The 18,754-nt window shown below is 53.0% G+C and overlaps 1 protein-coding gene across 1 annotated transcript; it reads right to left on the minus strand.

The window, feature by feature from the left end:
• Positions 1–239: 239 nt before the first annotated feature.
• Positions 240–18,273, minus strand: SLC7A3 (solute carrier family 7 member 3). The gene is made up of 12 exons (XM_070951829.1): positions 18,254–18,273; positions 9,450–9,860; positions 8,316–8,474; positions 6,850–7,030; positions 6,077–6,186; positions 4,853–5,075; positions 3,952–4,091; positions 3,770–3,872; positions 3,338–3,549; positions 2,891–3,057; positions 2,571–2,679; positions 240–2,452 (listed from the first exon to the last, which is right to left on the minus strand). The coding sequence occupies exons 2-12, from the start codon at positions 9,817–9,819 to the stop codon at positions 2,322–2,324; spliced, it is 1,905 nt and encodes a 634-aa protein (XP_070807930.1). The 5' UTR covers positions 9,820–9,860; positions 18,254–18,273; the 3' UTR covers positions 240–2,321.
• Positions 18,274–18,754: the final 481 nt, after the last annotated feature.

Here is an 18,754-nt window from a genome sequence, read left to right on the forward strand (position 1 = left end):
GTGGCAAGTGGTTCGGAGAACTGGTAGCGATGGTGGCGCGAGGCTCCGCCCACCTGCCCGAGTGTCATTACTTCCTGGTTTTATCCAGGAGGTAATGTGTTTTTTACCCTCTGTGCATGCGCAGAAAGGTTTTGCATCTGACGCGTGCATGGCGCGTGCACTTCTGAACCGGTAAGGACAAGTAGATTTCACCCCTGCTTCATACTACAAACCACAGAGGACACCGAATAATAGCACAACATTTTATTTGGTCCAACAAATGCATTAAGATGCTGCGTATTATATTCATGTTGAAGAACTTTTGTGCACATGTATCGTAGATGTTCAAACAAGACAACAAAGTTCTGTAAAAACAAGTGGAAATCTCCCCCTCTTGCCCTGAGCGAGGCTGCAGAGTAAGGTAAAGTTAGGAACATGAGAAGCTGCCTTTGCTGAATTGGCCCATTTATCTCAGGTTGGGTTCCAGACACGGTGCTCCCAGCCTTTGCTGAAGATCTGGGACCTTCTGCCCATGAAGATTCTGCCACTGAGTTACAAACCCTGAGATGAGATGGTACCAAATCTCCTTCCGAAAGAGGAAACGTCAAAAGTGTGCGTACAGAGCTAACTTCCAAAACACAACAACAAATTCAGTGTTGGCCCTGCACATTCACAACTTGCTTTTGGAAATGTTGGGGAAATTAATCATAAGACTTGGAACAGAGCTGCGTGAAGTTTGAAATGGCTTTGGCATCATAGAACTTGGCCCTGGTGCAGTTGTTAGAAAGCCTGGCCTTCTGATGTAACTGGAGTGTATCTGCGTACATACAACCAACGTCACTAACCAGATTTCTGGGGAATTCTCAGAATTATTTTCCCAGTCGAAAGGTAAATAATTTGCATCGTGATAGAAAGCATCCCACTTCTTCCCTTAACAGTTGGAGAAAACAAGCAACCCCAATCCTGTTTTTGCCAACCTGGTGCCTTCCAAGTTAGGGACTGGTTTCCTTGCCAGTTTCAGGATGGGCCAAAACAGGAAATCACTAGCTGGACAATAGATTTGGCTGCTTTTATTAGGAGGAAAAAAATCTCCACCCTGTTTTGGAGCCAGTGAGGGTTTATTGGCTTTGCCATCTTTGCAACAGATGAAGTCTGGCAATGACCTCACTTTGCTTTGAGCTTTTGCCAGCTGTGGTCTGCTGCTGGCTTCGTTCTAAGCAACCAGACTCAGCAGGCCCTTATGCGCTCGCTCGGCCTCCCTCTTTAGCCCTGGCCTCTGGTCCAGAAGGTGGCGGCACCGAGGGTCAAGGGCTCTCCTGTTGGCAGCTACTGACCACGAGGTCAGTGCCCAGCTTCCCTCCCCTTCTCTTGCATCCTCACCTTCCAGCATGGGGGAGCCCCTAAGGCTGATGTGGTGGTGATTATCTCCAGGCTTAGTTTCATATTAACAAACTGACTTATTTTACTATGACTTTACTCAGCTGTTGATCCTCTCACCCCACTTCACACTCGGCCGATTCATTCAAGGCACTGCAGCCTGCTCTCGCGAATAAACTATTATGGGCTGAATGTGTTCAGGACGTCGAATCCATATATGTCAGCATGTTGGGTAAGCCAGTTTTGTATCCCATTGGTAGAAATAATCCGTTTTTATTTTATTTGAGAAACCCCAGGAACCTATTTAACCTATTTGGGCAAGAAGAACGGCAGAGCTCCAAACCACCACGCTTATTTAAGCAATTATGCCCCAGCCTAATACTGCACTGCTACAATTCCCAGGCTGTCTAAATTTCTGGAGGCCGCCAGATTGCTTCTGCTGGAGACCCATGACCAAGGGCATCTGAGAAAAGGCATCTGACGGGGGGTCAGATGAGTCCAACTTTAAAAAAAAAGCTAAGAGCATGGAGTTGTACCGATATTAAAAAAACACCTAACATCTCTGAAAAAAAATGACATACAAACAATAGTTAAAACTAGACTGACAGTCCTGGAGATCATTTGGGGACTCTTCACGTTTGACACTTTTACATACATCTAGGTCTGAGGGAGGCAATCTAGCCAGCAAAGCCGGGTAAATAAATAAACCATGTGTGGCAGCTTCTCGTCTGAAGGTCGCTCTCCCCTCCCCATCCCACCTGGGAGAAAAGGCTGCTGCCTAAATTTTGTCCCAGCTTGCTTTATTGACCTCCTCTGCGAAATGAAGCTGCTGCCACAGGTTGAGTCCAATGTACCAGTGAAGATCCCACGTGCCACGGCTTCCTTCTTGAAGGGTGGGGCAGGAGGCAAACAAGAACTCGGGGGTGTCAATGGCAGTGGAAGGAGGACAGAAGCAGCCGCCTCTCTCAGATGGCGATCTCTTGGCTCAGCTCAGAATTGGCCGAAGGCAGGCCTTTATTGGTGGCAGACTGGGACTGCTGGGGCCCCTGCCCTTCTTCGCTATGCTGGAGCCCATAACCAAAATAGATGGCAAAGCCTGAGAAAGAGACAAAGTTCCATAGTGTAAGAGCAGGCCCGGCGGCCCCGATCAGGGTCACCACGCGGGAAAAATTCTGCACCAGGCAGCCCTCGCAATAGGGCAGCAAGTTCCTTACCGATGGCCATCCAGACAGCAAAGCGGGCCCAGGTTCCTGCATCGAGCTGCATCATGAGATAGATGTTCACCAGGATGCTGAAGAGGGGGAGCAACGGCAGGCCAGGCACCTGGAAAGGAAGAGGAGGCCAGTTGGGAGAGGCCAAGGGAGGGAGCGGGCCGGCCAGGATGGAAACTTGGCTTGAAGGCAGGAGATAACCTCCCTGGCAAAGTGCCATTGAGGAAACAACCGTCCAGCTCTCCTGCTCCTTTGTCAAGAGCAAGGCTCCGGACTCTCCATCCCCCACGGGGCCCCTGAGGAAGAGCTGGCCAGAGTCTTACTTTGAAAGTGAGGCGTGTCTTGCTTTCTGGCTGCCTCCAGATGATGACGGTGCCAGTGAGCAAAATGCCCAGGAGAATGACACAGGCAATGACCCAGCCGACACTGCCCACCTGGAGGGCTGCCCGCTTATGGGCCAGGATGCCACACAGGGCAGTGATCGTGACGGCTGCAAGAAAATGAGACCAAAAGCAAGGAAGGGTTAGGCAAGTTAGACCTTTTCCATTCCCACGCCTGAGAAGCCACTCGTCTGTACAATCCCAATCCCGGAATCCTGGAACATGATTCTGGCCTCTTCCTGCTCTTCTCTTGGTCTCCTGCAAAGGAGCCGAGCCCGGCCAGTTGCTCCTTCCGGTCGTCTCTGGAGGCCCCCTAGTCTCAGCCACTGGGGTCCTCAACTGCAGGTCAGCAAGGATGCCCAATTTCTCCCTCTCCCCAGGAATCCTTACCAACGACCGTGGTGCTGATGTAGACGATGCGCCCTGACACATGGGTTGGGATGTCTTCAGAGGGGAAGAAAAGACTCCTGCAGGTGAACTTCTCTTTGAATGCATTCTGGTTGTCACCGACCGTGGAATTAATGGTCATCTTTTCTTCTTCACTTCCATTTATCTCGAGCATTTCCAGATCTTTGGAGAACCTCAATAGCTCAGGCTGGTATCTATCAGGAAAGCAAGAGTGGCAAAAACAGGAATTCCTGATTAGTCTCTCTGCAAACAACAAGTCCTGTGAGAACAAAGGCCCAGTGGCCAGGTCTTGTTTCTCAGCCTTCTCAACTGTAGCTTCTCCAGTTGTGCGCTGCAATATTCATCACCCTCAAAGCCAGCTTGCCTGCCCACCATCTAAGCTGCCGAGGGATCAGCACCCAAAGAGGCCCCCACCTGAGGATGAGCACACAAATAGCCACCAGAGAGTACGCCAGGAGCGTGCCAATAGACATCAGGTTAACCAGGTCCTTCAGCTCAAAGAGAAACGCCATCAGGGCTGTAAGGGAAGAGAGGCTGTAAAAATCTCTGTCTGGATCACAGATAAAGCGGGGGGGGAGCCATTAATGGACAGATACCTGCAATGATGCCTGAGACGACAGTGGCCACCAAGGGAGTCTTGGTCCGTCTGTGAACCCGGAAGAGGAACCGAAAGAGCAGTCCGTCTTCAGCCATAGCATAGATCACTCGCGGCATGGGAAACATGGAGCCAAGCAAACTGCATGGCAGAGAAAGAGCAGAAGCCACTGATGGCCCTGGGTCTCTGGTGTTTCTCCACTTGGCTTCTGGGCCCTGTTTAGGATGGGGGCTCAGGCCTCTCAATGAACCAAGGGATTGCCTCTGTTCCAAACCTGCTTGCTCATTGGCCAATATCTCATTAAGGCCGTTCCTGATCTTCTGCTTTTCATGGTTTAAGCAGCAACTTTTGGGAAGAGGAATTTCTCTGTGATGTCCTGACATACGTTCATCTTCTGCGCTAGAAGGTTAACTCTCTTTCAAACCACAGGATCCTGCCGTTTTTTTCCCCTCAAACCTCTAACTGCCATCATATTCTCTTACCCTTTCCTTCAAAAATGGCCTGTTTAAAACCCAGGTTGATTGGGTTTCAGTCAGTGGTGAAATCCATTTTTTTTTACTATCAGTTCTGTGGGCATGGCTTGGTGGGTGTGGTGTGGCTTGGTGGGCATGGCAGGGGAAGGATACTGCAAAATTTCCATTCCCTCCCCACGCTGGGGCCAGCCAGAGGTGGTATTTGCTGGTTCTCCAAACTGCTCAAAATTTCCGCTACTGGTTCTCCAGAACCTGTCAGAACCTGCTGGATTTCACCCCTGGTTTCAGTGCTTTAAAAGCATTGTTTTGAGCTCAAGAATTAATAAGCAAGTCACCTGTCAGTCATCTCGGTGAAACAGCTATAAATCATGCCAACCAAGAGATGAGGAATTCTGGCTGAACTGAGCAACCTCCCTTCGTTTCTCTTACCTTGTGGAGAGGGCACAGAGGGAGCCGATGGCTACCACATAGCGGGCGGGCTCCCAGCCCACAGCCTTGAAGGCATCGGGCAGCGGGCTCTCTTTATCCACCAGGAAATAGGGGACCATCAAGGTCAAGGAAGCCGAAACGCCAAAATAGGCCACAAAGCAGATGAGGAGGGAGATGATGATGCTGATGGGGATTGACCGCTGAGGGTTCCGTGCTTCCTCACCTGCGGAAGAACAGGTGCAGAGCGACACAGGTGAGATCCCAGCAAAATCCTCCTTCGTCTGCTATACCCAACGTCGGCTAAGGTTAAAGGACCTCTTGCCCATGCTCACTGATTTGGCAGGCCAACACCATTCTCACAAACATGAACTCTGCCTTGTGAAGTGGTCTTCCCGAGTAGCCGAGGAAGCACAGTACTGGCCACCATTGGCCATAACATACTGCCCAAATTATGCACCTCTTTCTTAAAGATGGCATGGTAGAACCGGGAATCTGAGCCTCAGGGCTGATGCGTTTAGTTCCCGCACACCTGATGAGCACGCGGTATCCCTGACATGAATCTGAGAATGCTCCGAACCTTTCTGCTTAGCAGAATAGACGGGCTGCAGAGGCTCCCCAAACAACTTCAGTTGTTAAGAATAATCCAAATTTGTTTCTAGGGAGCTCCGGTTCTAGAATTGCCCTCTGAAACAAACGAGAATGCCCGTCTTCTGCCCTCTTGAAGCTTCTCCTCCAAGAGTTCGAAGACAACTTTCACACTGCACCTTCCCAGCAAGTGCATGCATGCGCAGGGCTGCCAGAAGGCAAGAGTAGCTAAAGCAAAACGGACAACTCCGGAATAAGGCCAGGAGATGATTGGCCCCTTCCAGAAGCCTTAAAAGAGCAGCAATGGCTCTTGGGCTCTTTGTAGGAAAGCAACGTTGCTACATTTGTTTCTTGTCATCGTCTCTTGTTTCTGGAGTTTTGCCATGAAAAGCCTTTGGCAGGGTGCCAAAGTAGACAAAGGTTGGTGATAAGTCCGAAGGATTGTTTATGAAGAATTTGTTTTGGAATTAATTTGGACTAAACTGAGAATGAAGTAATTCTCAGCTGTTCTAATAAAATATGTTTCTTTAGGATCAATTGTGTCTGGTAATAACTACTTGGGCTTCGGTCACAACAAGCACTGAGGAACAGCGTTCCCTTCCCACTAGCCCTTCCACCGCCTCCAAAGCGCTACTTTACCTGTGGTGGCGATGCAGTCGAATCCAACAAAGGCGTAGAAACAGGTGGCAGCCCCCGAGAGGACTCCCTCAAAGCCAAAGGGGACAAACCCTCCATTGCCAAAGTGGTCCCTGTTGGAGGAGACAGGCAGGCAGGTGAGGAAAGCGGTCTCCTTGAGGGGCAACCCTTCGAAGAGGGGCACCAGTCTCCAGCTGGCCTGGGGTCCCCCATCTTGCCTCCAGGGCAGGGGTGAAATGCTCCCGGTTCAGACCGGATTGTCCAATCCGGTAGCGATGGCGGGTGGTGGTTCGGAGAACCAGTAGCAAAAATCCCTGCGCCACCACCACCACCACCATGCCCAGCTGAGCTGCGCGATCTTTAAAAGCATTTTTTTTACAACTTCTTCGGCCGAAAAAATGCTTTTAAAAGTAAAAGAAAAACCTCTGATGATCGCGCGGCTCAGCTGGGATGTCAGAGGCTTTTAAACGTAAAAAAAAAAAAATGTTGGCCATGCCCACCCAGTCACATTACCCCCCTCCCCACCAAGCCACACCCACAGAACCTGTAGTAACAAATTTTACATTTCACCACTGCTCCAGGGCTCTCCCCAACTTGCTGCTGCTTTCCCTCCAGCCATTCCCGCAGATCCATCCACACACCCCCCCCAAAAAAAACCACCTGTAGCAGTAGATGCTACCCTGGAGCAAGGAGAATAGGGGGGTGCCAAACTCCCCTCCCCCTCCCCTCTTCTGCGAAAGCTAAGAGGTAGCCACGACTGGGGAGGGGGCCCGTACTTGTGTCCAGACTCCAAGAGGTTTTGCGAGAGGTTCTGATAATCCTCCTTGGACAGGTTCCAGTTCTTGACGTCTCCTTTCACAAAACCCGCAACGATGACAAAGCTGAGCACCAGCAAGTTGATGGCCGTGAAGATTTTATTCACCAGGGCAGATTCGCTCACTCCGAACGACAGCAGGCCTGGAAGCCAAAGAAAAGAGACCGAGCCTGTTGTTGCTCCTCAGGGGAAGGTCTCCGGGTGTAAGCTTTACCTCCGGAGGGCAGAGACGGGCCAGGCAGGTCAAGAGTTAAAAGTCTGCTTCTGTGCCATCCTGGCACTGGTCGCTTCATGCAATTCTATTCTGCCAGTTCTATTGTGCTTTGGAAGTCAAGCGATGGGGAACGTGGGCCTTTTCTGCAGCTGTACCCAAGCTGCAACTTGGCACCTTCCTGGCTATTGTTAATGACCAACATCAGCACATTCTCTTGGCCTGAGTGCAGGGGTGAAATGCTCCCGGATCGCCCAATCCGGTAGCAATTTTTTCCCTGTGGTTTGGCGATCCGGTAGCAATCGCCGCCTGGGTGTCATGACTTCCTGTAATGACACCCAGGTGGTGCACTTCCGACCTGTTAAGGAAGGTAAGTAGATTTCACCCCTGCCTGAGTGTTAGCAGCAATTCCATCCTAAGCACCCAAGAGCCTCATGGAATCGGATCCAATGTCCGTCCAGCCGCATCTTTGCAAGGCCAGGTGGTGTCAAAATCTGCAAGGTGGCAGGCACAGCAGCCGAAAGCTTGCCAATTTCGAGACACGGTCCAGTTTGGTGCTCTGCTCTGGCACAGCCAATCAGCCAACCTTGTGGAGACCAAGACCCAGCTCCTCCTGATTTCTAAGGAATGCCGGCCCTGCTATCAGCCTCATGACTCACGTCCATCCCTCACGTCCGTCAACTGGCTGATCATTAATGGGCTCCTCTGGGGGCAGCCAAGGCAGGAGGTCAATGTTGCTGAACCTTGGCAAGTTGAAGTCCCCCCCATCTGCCCCCTGCCAAAGTCAAGAATCTCCGCAGTGGAAGATCAATGCAGGAAGCAAATTTCCTCCTTCCTACTGTGAATCTCCCATCGTCCTGCTTTGCTTGTTTAAAACGTTTACACAGCTGCCCATCTTATATCAAACTCTGCAACAGAGTTTATGAAAAGGGAAGGAAAACAACCTCCACGCCAGGCATACATTTTATGAAACTCCATTGGGATCCCAGGCACTTCTTGCTATCAGCATTGCTGTGGCATTTATGTTTTATACATTTCTGTTTTCTTAAGATTCAATAAGTTTGTACAGCGTCTTGAGAGGTTTCATAGCAGAAATGTTTGGCATTACCTTCTTAAACAAACAGGCCAACTCTGCCCTGGAATGCCTCCCACTGGCTGAGGGGAAGCCCCTGCCTGCCTGAGCCCCGCGGTTGGAGAGGCAAGTGATGACGCCTCACCTGTGAGCAGCAGCACCAAGAAGAGGGCGAAGAAGTCGGGATACTCGGCCAGCACATTCTCCAGGTGCAAAGCTGTGTGATTCCGGAAGAAAGTGGAGATGTGGCCCCCAATGATGTGGTCAAAAGTGGAGCTCCAGGCCCGAGCCACACTTGCTGTCCCTGAGGGTGCAAAACAGCATCTATGTGAGTTCAAGCAAGTCTCCCAGGCAGGGCTGGAGGGGATTTTTGTCCCTTCTCGGGAGCAGAGGATGGTGGAAGGGCTCAAAAGACACACACACACACACCCCGGGCCCTTAAGGTTGGAGAGATCCCACCTCCTTCCCAATCCGGCAGCAGCCGTACACACAGCACTCCATGCTTACATGCTCAGTGCATGCCCAGCATACCTGGGAACATGCTTAGCCAGCTCGGCAAACCAGCTCCCTACTTTGGTTAGTGACTTAGCATGTCATGTAAACTCGGCCCAATGGGTCAGTTTCTGCCTAGCGCTTGATGAGGTTCCCTGGTTTGGGTAATGAGACATCTGCAAGAAAACCACCAAGCTTAGAGAGCACCAAGGACCCCTCGGTTTCTGGTTCACTTGCTGTGCAAACTCAGAAAATGGGTCATTTCAATCCCCAACTCAAACCCACTGAGTGAAGCTCGATGGACAAAGGAAAGAATTCTGTTCTTGAACAGCTTCTGCTATTCTTGCTCTGGCCCCTCCAACCCTCTCCAGCACATCTGGAGAGCTGAAAGGCAACTGTAAAGCTTGTCAGGAATGGTATGCAAGTGCACTAAATGCCCATTATTTAATCTGGTTTCTACAGATGAGAGTCCTTCTCTTGACTCTCATCAAATTCCTCCTCATAATAGTTGGGAAGAGACTCAATTTGGGGGAGTCAAGGAAGTAACGCAGATCATTTCTAAGCAAGCTTGTCCTGCAACTTTGATAAATTGATGTGTTGGCGTATTTGCTGGACTATCTGAGGAAAAATCCCATAGAAGGACCCATCACAAGTCAGGGATGGCTTAGCCAATGGGAACCCTGATTTCATGCTGCAAGCAAACCATGGTTGGGCTTTCCGTATTCCACCTTAAGACATCCTCACATCCTCATTCAGCAGACGTTGCTCCAAGCGAAAGGCTATGTACCTATCATGTAGGAGAGAATGAGATTCCACCCTGTAGTGAAGGCCCAAATTTCCCCAACGGTGACATAACTGTAGAGGTAGGCAGAACCAGCCTTGGGCACACGGGCACCAAACTCTGCATAGCACAGGCCAGCCAAAACAGATGAGACGGCCGCAACGAAGAAACAGAGCACAATAGATGGGCCAGCCTGATCCTTGGCCACCTCTCCAGACAAGACATAGACCCCTGCCCCAAGGGTGCTGCCTACGCCTAGAGCAATCAGGTCTACAGTGGAGAGGCAGCGGGCCAGCTGAGTTTCCTGCGAGCCCAGGTCCACGGTCCGCTGCCGGATCAGCTTCTTGCCAAAGTTGGTCAAGGTTCTCTTCAGCATCCTGGCAAATGGTGGTGCCACGTCCCGTCTCCCGAAAGGACCTAGCAGAGAAAACAGTAGAGCTTGTCAGCCAGCAGTGGGGAGGAAGGCCTGCAGTCACAGGGAGCTCAAGACGGAAGACCTTACACAGCCTTGGGGGTCCCTGGCTGCTGCCCGGAGGAGTTACCCCAGCTGAGCTTCCCTTCCTTCTTTCAGGGCCAGCTGTTTGCGGACACGTCCTGATTGGCTGAAAAGTTTTCTTGCAAAATCTCCAAGTGGATTCTACCGGAATCACACTCAGGGCATAATGCTGAGAAAGTACAGTCCAGGCTCCAAAGATTACTCTGGAAATGATGTTTTTAGAGAAGCGGAGATCCAAGGCGCCCGGCTGCCCTGTCCATCTAGTTGAGAACCTGAGTTTAAGGCTACGTTTTGGAAAGCCCAGAGAGAGCTGGGAAGAAGACTGCCATCTTAGGAAAAACACTCCAGCCAAAGCGGCAGAGGTAGCCAGCTGTGGTTACACATTACACCTTTGTGCATCACAGACCTCTGCAGAAGTTAGCAAAGAAAAACAGCCCTCCGTCGACTACTTGGATTAATTGTGTTTACACAAGCTGCTCATTGGAATAAATGTCAGGGAGGCACCTTCAGTTATTAACCAACTGAAGCTAATTTAACAGACCACAGAACAAACTTTAGCTAAGCCAAGCTGGACGAGACCTTCAAGCCCATCATCAGACCCAGCATGTGATTCGCATGACAAGATAAGGCTTTATTTCATGGTGGAATTATGCAGAGAGAGTCTCTTTCCCCCTCCCCACCCCTGATTTTGCCTCGTTTTCATCCTTCCCACTCTTGCCAGCAAGTCGGTGGCTTCTGCCATTCAACACACCACATACTGGATCTGGCGTGATTTTGGCTTCGTAAATTCTGGGAACTCAAACACAATGCTTTGTAAACCATGATTTATAACTTTGCCCGATTTGCAAATCTGGCTTGCACTTTAATCATTAATCAGAGTTTTTTTTAAAAAAAGAAAAAAACACGGCTCGGCATGGCACTTACACCTGCGCAGGAAAGAGGGAGGAGGGGGCACTAAGAAAGAAGAGGGTGGCTTTTGCATCCAGGGTCAGACAAAGGCAAAGAGCCACAACCCAGGACCAGTCCAGGAGCTGTTTGTCCTCTCCGGAAGGTGACCGCTCTCTCTGGGTGTCCAAGCGCATCTTGGTTTGAATGTCAAGCATTCAATTCCGCTCAGGAATTCTGCTTTCCTAATGGGGCCTAGACATAGGATCTTTATTAAAATACGCAGATGGTCCGTTTTGGGCAGTAGGTTGGGGAAAGGGAGGGAGGCTTTCCTGTGGCTTTCCATCTTTTGCTGTGCTTCCGATCAATGCGGTGCCATCGGCCTGGCCCATCCATCAGCTGATGGATGGCTTTGTCCAAAGGGAGAGGCAGCAAAGGAGCAGCCTCTTTCCCCTCTCCAGACCGATGGTCAGAGGAGATTAATGACCATCTCTTTCCTCTGCTGGGGGTGGGGGGGGGGTGGGGGGACCACTCCAGGCGTCCTTCAGGAGCTGAGAAATCAGGGCCACACTTGTACAAGCAGAAGGGAAGAAGACCCAAGTCGAATCTCTTTAGTGAGCCAAAAAAAAAAAAAATCAGATAAGCAAGATCCGGAAAAACAGCAGCAATTCAAAGATGCAGAAATCTGTTTCAAAATCAAATATTGCAGGGCCTGCCCTAAACTAATTGAATTTATCCCTGGTGAGTTTCCTCTTCTTTCTTGGCCCCATAAGGAGAACGAGAACAAAAGGCAGGTCTCACTCGGTTTGTGTCCATTGCACGCATCTCCCCCCTGGCCCTCATCCCATCACCGTCAGCCTGTCTCCCTTCTTCCCAGGCCTGATACGCAGCCGACCTTTCCCATTAGGACCCCCAGAGGGGAGACAGTTGACTTAACCAAGATCCCTGGGGAGATGGGTGGGGGTTTGCGGGGTTTCCAAGGGTTGCATGACTCAGATTTACTCCCGAGAGATCTCAGATTTTTTTCCCCTTACATCTCAGTTTGGAAGCTATAAGGACCTTCTAAGAAGAAAAACAAGGCCGCCCCAGTGGAGGTGCTCAGCAGTCTGTTCTCCAGTCCAGTGGAAGATAATTGAAAGATCTCCCAGGAGAGAGGCTGGACAAAGTGCCAGGTTCCGCTCTGTGCCAGCAAAACTCCAGAGCTTTTGCCCCCAGCTGCCACAGACCACAGTTCCCACAAGGCAAAGTGCCCAAACTTCCCTGGGGAAGAGGTTCCCATAAGCGCAGGGAGAAAACTGCCCCCCCCCGGCTATGGGCAGGGGAGGGGAAGCATTCCCACCAACTGTCCAGCCAAGCCTGGCATGACCTTCTGGGATCAGACAATCCGGTGCACCAGAAAATCCTTACAAAAACCCAGCAGACAAAGCTTTGATCTGTTTCCTTTCCCAGTCAGCACTTCCAGGCTGTTTTTCAGCCAGGGCAAAAGCCCAGCTCTGACGGTTCATTTATCCTGCCACGAAACTGCTGTCAGGAGTGATGGAGCACAACTAAGCATCAAAGCCTGCCGGTGCGCCAGCCTTGGGAGTCTAGTGTCCTCGGAAGGGTTGCCGGCCAGCTTCATGGTGGTTCTGCTCCTGTTGCCCTTGCCCACTTGGGGGGGGGGGCGGGGGGGCTGAAAAGGTGTCTGGCATGGAAGCAGACACCTGAAGTGGGAGGCCTCAGCCACCCTAGAGCCTTTGTGTGCAAATGAAAACCCCAGGCAGACGAGGAGACCCTGCCAAACGGCCTGGCTTGGCTCAGCTAGCTGTATGGGAGAAGGGCTGGCAAATGAAAAACGTGCCCAGGTGCCAGGGCTGCTTGCAACATTGGTCTTCTGTCAATGAGTGGCCAGGGACGACGTGAGAATTTCCACAAAGCCCCTTCTGGCTGAAGGAGAAGCTTCCTTGGAATGCAGCTTTCAAAAGCGCAGCTCCCCGCTAAGGAGGACAGCACAGCTGCCAGGAGGCCAGGGGGCCAATCGGCCAGAGGGGACGAGAAGGGGGCAGCCTTGCTTGGCATCCTGGGTGGCCCCCCTCCTTGCAGCAAAGAGCCTTGCTGGCAGGGCTGCCCCTGGTGCTTATGCCAAATCGGGGGGGGGAGCCCCCAATGGAAAGGTGTCCGACCCTTACAGTGCTGCCCACCTCCTCCCTCCAAGGTCCAGACCTGCCTCGCCTCCCTGACCACCAGTTAGCAAAGCACCTGATGAAGTGCCACCAACTCAAAAGAGACCCAAACTCAGTCTGCCATTCGAGCAGGAAGCCGTTGTGCCTTGGAAGCCTCAGCCTATTAATAGCTGACAGGGAGGCAGAAGGTCAAGTGTTTGCAGCCGTAGCTGGGCAGGGAGGCCATCCCCATGGCCCATGTAGCAGCAGCAGCAGCGTAGCCAAGGTTACTGCAGGGAAGGGGGAGCCCAAAGCAAGCAGGCACTGACAGGGACTGAGGGGCCGAAGCAGGCCATTGCTGCCTCCCCTGCACCTGCCCCGTCACTCTCGAGAAAGGCAGCCTCTGGGCTGTGCCAGCAGCCCTCAAGGCGGAGAAGAGGTCCTGGGCCGCTTGACCCTTCGCCTGGAAGAGAAGGACCCGGGCGGCTGACTCCTTCCAGGCCCACCCCAGGCGAGTTGTACATGCAGGAATTTCAGATGTTGTTTCAGGAAACGGCCCTGGGTCTTGGCCGTCACGAGACACGTTAATTCCTGGCCTCTCCGAGAGCAGGAGGTCTTTTCCTCACATGCATTGAAGAAGGCGTCTGGCCACACTCAGTGGCCGGAGAGCCAAGCGTCCTGCCCCGGGATCACCAACCGAAAAACCCGTCCTGTGCTTTAATTGCTAGGATCTCACTGAGCCAGAAGAGGAGAGAAACCCAGCTAGCCCTTAAAGCAAAGCTTTTGCCCATTCAGAAATCCAAGGAGCATACAGTCAGGCATCTGGAGAACTCTGCAGGGTCAGGCCACAGATCCACTGTCGGTGCCAAGGCTGGGTCCGCAGGCGCCCGACTGGCACATTTGGGAAGCCCTCTGCTCCACCGTCTCCCAGCAACCAGCATTTCAGGCGTGCTGCCTCTGGCTCCTCACTGGTCCTTGCAGCAGCCTTCAGTCGGGGGCTTTCCATAAGTCAGAGAGCCCCCCGCTGAATCCTCACCCAGCAAAGTCACACAGGAGCCGTGAGGTGACCTTGGCATGTGGAAAACAGATGGAAGAAGCTGGAGAAATTAAGACAGACGCAGGCCAGGCTTGGAGTCTGAAGAAAAGGGGAAATAGAGGCTGGCAGCCGAGAAAGAAAAGATGTCAAGGTGACCAGACTCCTGATTTTCAAGGCCCTGCAAGGCAGGAGGGGCTGCATTCAGAGCCCCCCCCTTATCCCCCCCCGCCAGGCCAGGAAGAGGCAGGCAAGTTTTTTGTTTTCTAAAAGCAGATCAAGGCAAAAGGGGCTTCTGCATGCTGAGAAATCACTTTGTGCAGGGCCTTAACACATTTCCAAGCGCAGAAGCCTGGCCTGGGCTTTTTTTTGTAGGATGCTTTGGTTTTTTTCATTTTTCTCTTCCTTAAATTAGCAAAGAGGAAAACAACCCCACTCTCGCCCAGCCTGGCAGACGCCTGGAAGGGCTCTGCCAGCTGCCAACCCATTAAGAGTCCCAACAGGGAAATGAGGACACGGGAGGTGCTCTTTATGCCTTCCTGCTCATCGGCCATAACTTATTAGAAAATGATGCGCACCTCTGGAGGAATGGAGAGGGAGGGGGGAGGCACCTGCCAGAGGAAAAGCAGCACCGGAATGTGACTGTTTTGAATGGAGCTGGTGCCGCACTTCACACTCTCTGGCTCAGACAATCGCCCAAGTCTGATAGGGCCACAGACAGCAGTCCAAAACTTTCCTGAAGCAGGAAATATACCACTGCGTCACTGACCTCCCGTCAGTGGCCATTCGGCCCCTGCTCGAAGGTGGCAGCCACAGAACCTGCGCTCGTCCCTCCTATACGCCGAGGCCTCTTCTTCCTCTTCCCTTCTGAAGCAGCTAAAAGCAAAGCTGCTCTCTCCTCCATGACAGGGCTCCCCAACTCCCGGCACTGGTCCACAGCATGCCAGCAACTAGGCCATGCAAAAGAGCCTTGGTAGTACAGTGGTCTAAGGCACCCTGTTATTAAGCTGGTTATTAAGACCAGCTGCCTGCAATTACTGCAGGTTCGAATCTCGCCAAGGCTCAAGGTTGACTCAGCCTTCCATCCTTTCTAAGGTAGGTAAATTGAGGACCCAGTTGTGGGGGCAATAAGCTGACTTTGTATAAATATACAAAAAGGATGAAGGCTATTGCTTATTTATTTATTTATTTATTTATTTATTTATTCAAATTTCTATACCGCCCTTCTCCTTTCGGACTCAGGGCGGTGAACAGCCAAGATAAAAACATCTATACAAAACATCACAGTTTAAAAATAAAGTTAAAATAATTTATAATTTGGCCCATAATTTAAAACTTGTCAATTAAAATCAATATTAAAATTTTAAAAACTAACCCTAAAATCAAGACAGACCGGCTAACTGGAAAAAATGAGTTTTTAGGGCCCGACGAAAAATCCGAAGGTCGGAGATCACTCGTATCAGGGGCTTAGCACATTGTAAGCCGCCCTGAGTCTCCGGAGAAGGGCGGCATATAAATCAAATTAAAAAAACAAAACAAAACAAAACAAGCGAAGCCCCATCCATGAGATGCAGGCAGCACGTGAAACCAGGCCCCCTCTGGTCCATGGAAAAACCTTTCTCCAGGGAACGAGTCCTTGGTGCCCATAAGGTTGAGGGGCTCTGTGGGACAGCCTTCATCTCTAATCCAATCCTCTCTCTCAAGCCTCTGGCTTTCTCTCCTCCAGCCCTCTCCAAAAGGGTTGCTAAATATTCCCCAGGCCTTCTCCCCGAGAAAAACCGCCTTCCACTCTGTGGGGCTTGCTGGAAATGGGAGGAAAAGCAAACAAACCGCTCCATGCACCTGTGACAGACAGGGGCATCACCCTGCCAATTTAGACCTCCCGGTTCTGGCAGAAAAGAGTCACCCGGTGGCTGCTTTAGCTGTAGCTTCTTGGCAAGGAGAGGCTGCAAAGAGACATCATCCACCGAGCGTGAACTGGCGGGGCCAAAGGTCCCGAGAGAAACAGATGGCGAGTAGAAGCTGCATCATTGCTTGCATCAGCCAGCCGGGGCAGAGGCTGGCCAGCCAGCCTCCTCTTTCTCCCGTAATGGCCGTGCATACATTTGCCCAACTAGGTCCCTCTTGATGATTAGGTAAAGGGTTGCCCATTAACCCCTGAGCCTGGCACGCTTGTCTAGAGCCTTCTTCAGGGACTGGTCAGGAGATCCACCCAGGAAGAAAGGCACCAGGCATCCCCGTCCCTGCTGCCGGCAGCACAGCCAGGACCCAAAGAAAAGAGTAACTAGAAGGATAACCCCAAGGTGGGGCCAACAGGTGACGCTCCAGAGGTGAGATCCCCTGACCAGATTCTCACCAGGTGCCCGCAATGGCATGCTTTGATAGCTTGGCAGACACAGGGTAAGAAACCAGCCAATGTTAGTTTGTCAAGCAAGCTATGGGCAAGCAAACTATGACATGACATATGAAACCAGGCAGATCCTGCACTTGGTGCCATGGTAGCAATCTGGTAGTCAGGCATGTTTTATGTAACTATTCTGGTGTCCTTCAGAGCCTGCCAGAATTCAGGAACAGGAACAGCAAATAAATCAACATCCTACCTGGGAAAGGACAAGACTAGGCTGGTGCTCCATTTCAGCCAGACCAGGCAGGATCGAAGCCTGAATAGTTCAGGGTTCTTGCAGAACAAAACAAAGCAGCCCCCCCCCCCCACTCACAGCAAGCTTTACACTATAAATGCCCCTTCTCTTTGGTTACCATGTCTGTAGCTGAGCCATATCACTGAACCGCACACGGCCGGCTCTGCACCGACTCCCTTTGGGCTACTTTTTTCCCCCAGCAATCCCCTGCACCCCGCATGGCCTGGTAACACCACGGATGAGGAAACCTGGAAGTCTTTGATGAGACCCACTTGTCTCGTCTCGTCTCTGAAAGGGCTCCGAGACCTTCCCAAGCCCAGGCGCAGGTCTGTGAAGCCCAACCTGCCAGGCAGCACTAATGAGCCTGACTTTAAAGTCAGCTGCGCCAAGAGATCCTCTGAAAGAGAGCGCCAGGAAGATCTGATCCCTCCCGGTCCCCCTTCCCTGCAAAGGAGCATCCTGCCTGCAGCTCCCTTTTCATCTCCAGCAATTGGCACCTGGCAAATGACGCATTTTTAACATTCTGTGCAGGAACACACCTGTTTGCATTCAGCCAGGCAGAAACATACATGCCGTTTCTAGAGTGGTTTTGGCCAGGCCCCAAGGCTAGAAGGGCTTGGCCTGACTGAAGTGGGCATTTGTGTGAACGTGCCTGGGCCCCGATTCCCTGCCGCTTCTTGGCCCTGGGCTCTGAACTGGGGAGCAGTGCCCAGAAGGCCCTCCCAAGTCCAAGTTTTTCCAGACCAGAAGCCGAGATGAAAGGCAGGAAAGCCCACCAGCCCCGTTCCTGGCCCCAAGGGGGCTTCTGCCCCTAACAGGGTCTCCTTTCCCCCTTTTGTTCCCTAAGCTGCCTTGGCCAAATACCCAGGAGGGAAAGGCAGACGGGACCCACCTGCAGGCTTGGATTCTCAGAGGGGAACTTCTCCTGCTGCTTTCGGGCCCCCCTTTCTCAGGCACTCGGTCCACCGCCCCGACCCCAGAGGAGGAGCAGCAGCCGGGAAAGGCTCGGAAGGACGAAAGGGATGAAACCTCCCGGGGACGGCTCGGGCCCCAGAGCCCCCGGCAGAGCGAGCCATTCCCGCAGCGGGGCTTTCTCGGCGCTCTGGCGAGACCCAGCTCGGCGCTACAAGGCTCGGAGTTTCCCCGCCCGGAAGCCCCGGGACAGAGCCGGCCAGAGGGGAGCCCAGCCGGGAAGCAGCAGCGCAGGGCCGCCGGCGAAGCTGAACTGCCCCCTCCGCCTCCCCCTCCCCACCCAGGGGCTTCCCTCGCAGGCTGGAAGGGCCGGAGGAGCAGGCGGAGCCCCGGGACGGGACGCGCCTCTCCTTCCACGCCCGCGTCCCACGCAGGGCGGCTCAACGCGGGAGCCACAAACTTTGGCGGGACGGACCAAGTCCAAGCCCATCCTTCCCGCCGGAGAAAGACGCGGAGCCCGCGGGACTCCCCGGGCGGCGCTGAGAGCCTCTCAGGTGGCGCGCGGGCAGGCGAAGCTGCACCTGTTGACCCTCCGCCGGCACAGCTGACGCAACACGGGGCTCCTCTTGCAACCGGGCGCCCGCCGGACGGGGCGCGCCAAAGGGAAGGCTCCCCCAAGCCCGCCCGCCCCCGCCAGCGCTCACCAGCCGCGGCCGCGCAGCTCCTCGGCAGCCGGCGAAGGGAGGAAGGAAGGAGGCGGCCGGCGGGGTGCGGGATATCTAATGCGGGCGAGGGGCGGGCCAAGCGCCAGCGACCGCCTCCTCCTCCCCCGGGCCGCTGGAAGCGCCTCCCGGCCCGGGCCAACAGCTGAGCCCCGGAGCGAGCCCAGAGCTCTTGCTGCCCGGGAGCCGCCGACGCTCGCCTCCGTCTTCCAACCTGGGATCGGCGTGGCAGAGCCGGGGAGAGGAGCCTCGGGCGGCGGGCTCCAAAGGCTCCAGCCGGGAAGAGAAGCCAGGCAGGCGGCTTCTCAAAAACGGGACTTGCGGAATCCAGGCTGCCCGACCCTCTTCAGACTTCGGGAAATCTCCCGGCCTTCCGGACACTTCGGGACGTGCTGCTGTTTCATTCCAACCCGAAATTGGCAGCGAAAGGAGGAAGGGAAGAGTTCCCAGCACATCCCAAAGGCAGGAAAAGCAGCGCCGGGC

Source organism: Pituophis catenifer, unplaced genomic scaffold (genome assembly GCF_029215685.1).
Source record: "Pituophis catenifer annectens isolate HBS135680 unplaced genomic scaffold, rPitCat1.0.hap2 SCAF_11, whole genome shotgun sequence".
Taxonomy (NCBI): Eukaryota; Metazoa; Chordata; class Lepidosauria; order Squamata; family Colubridae; genus Pituophis; species Pituophis catenifer.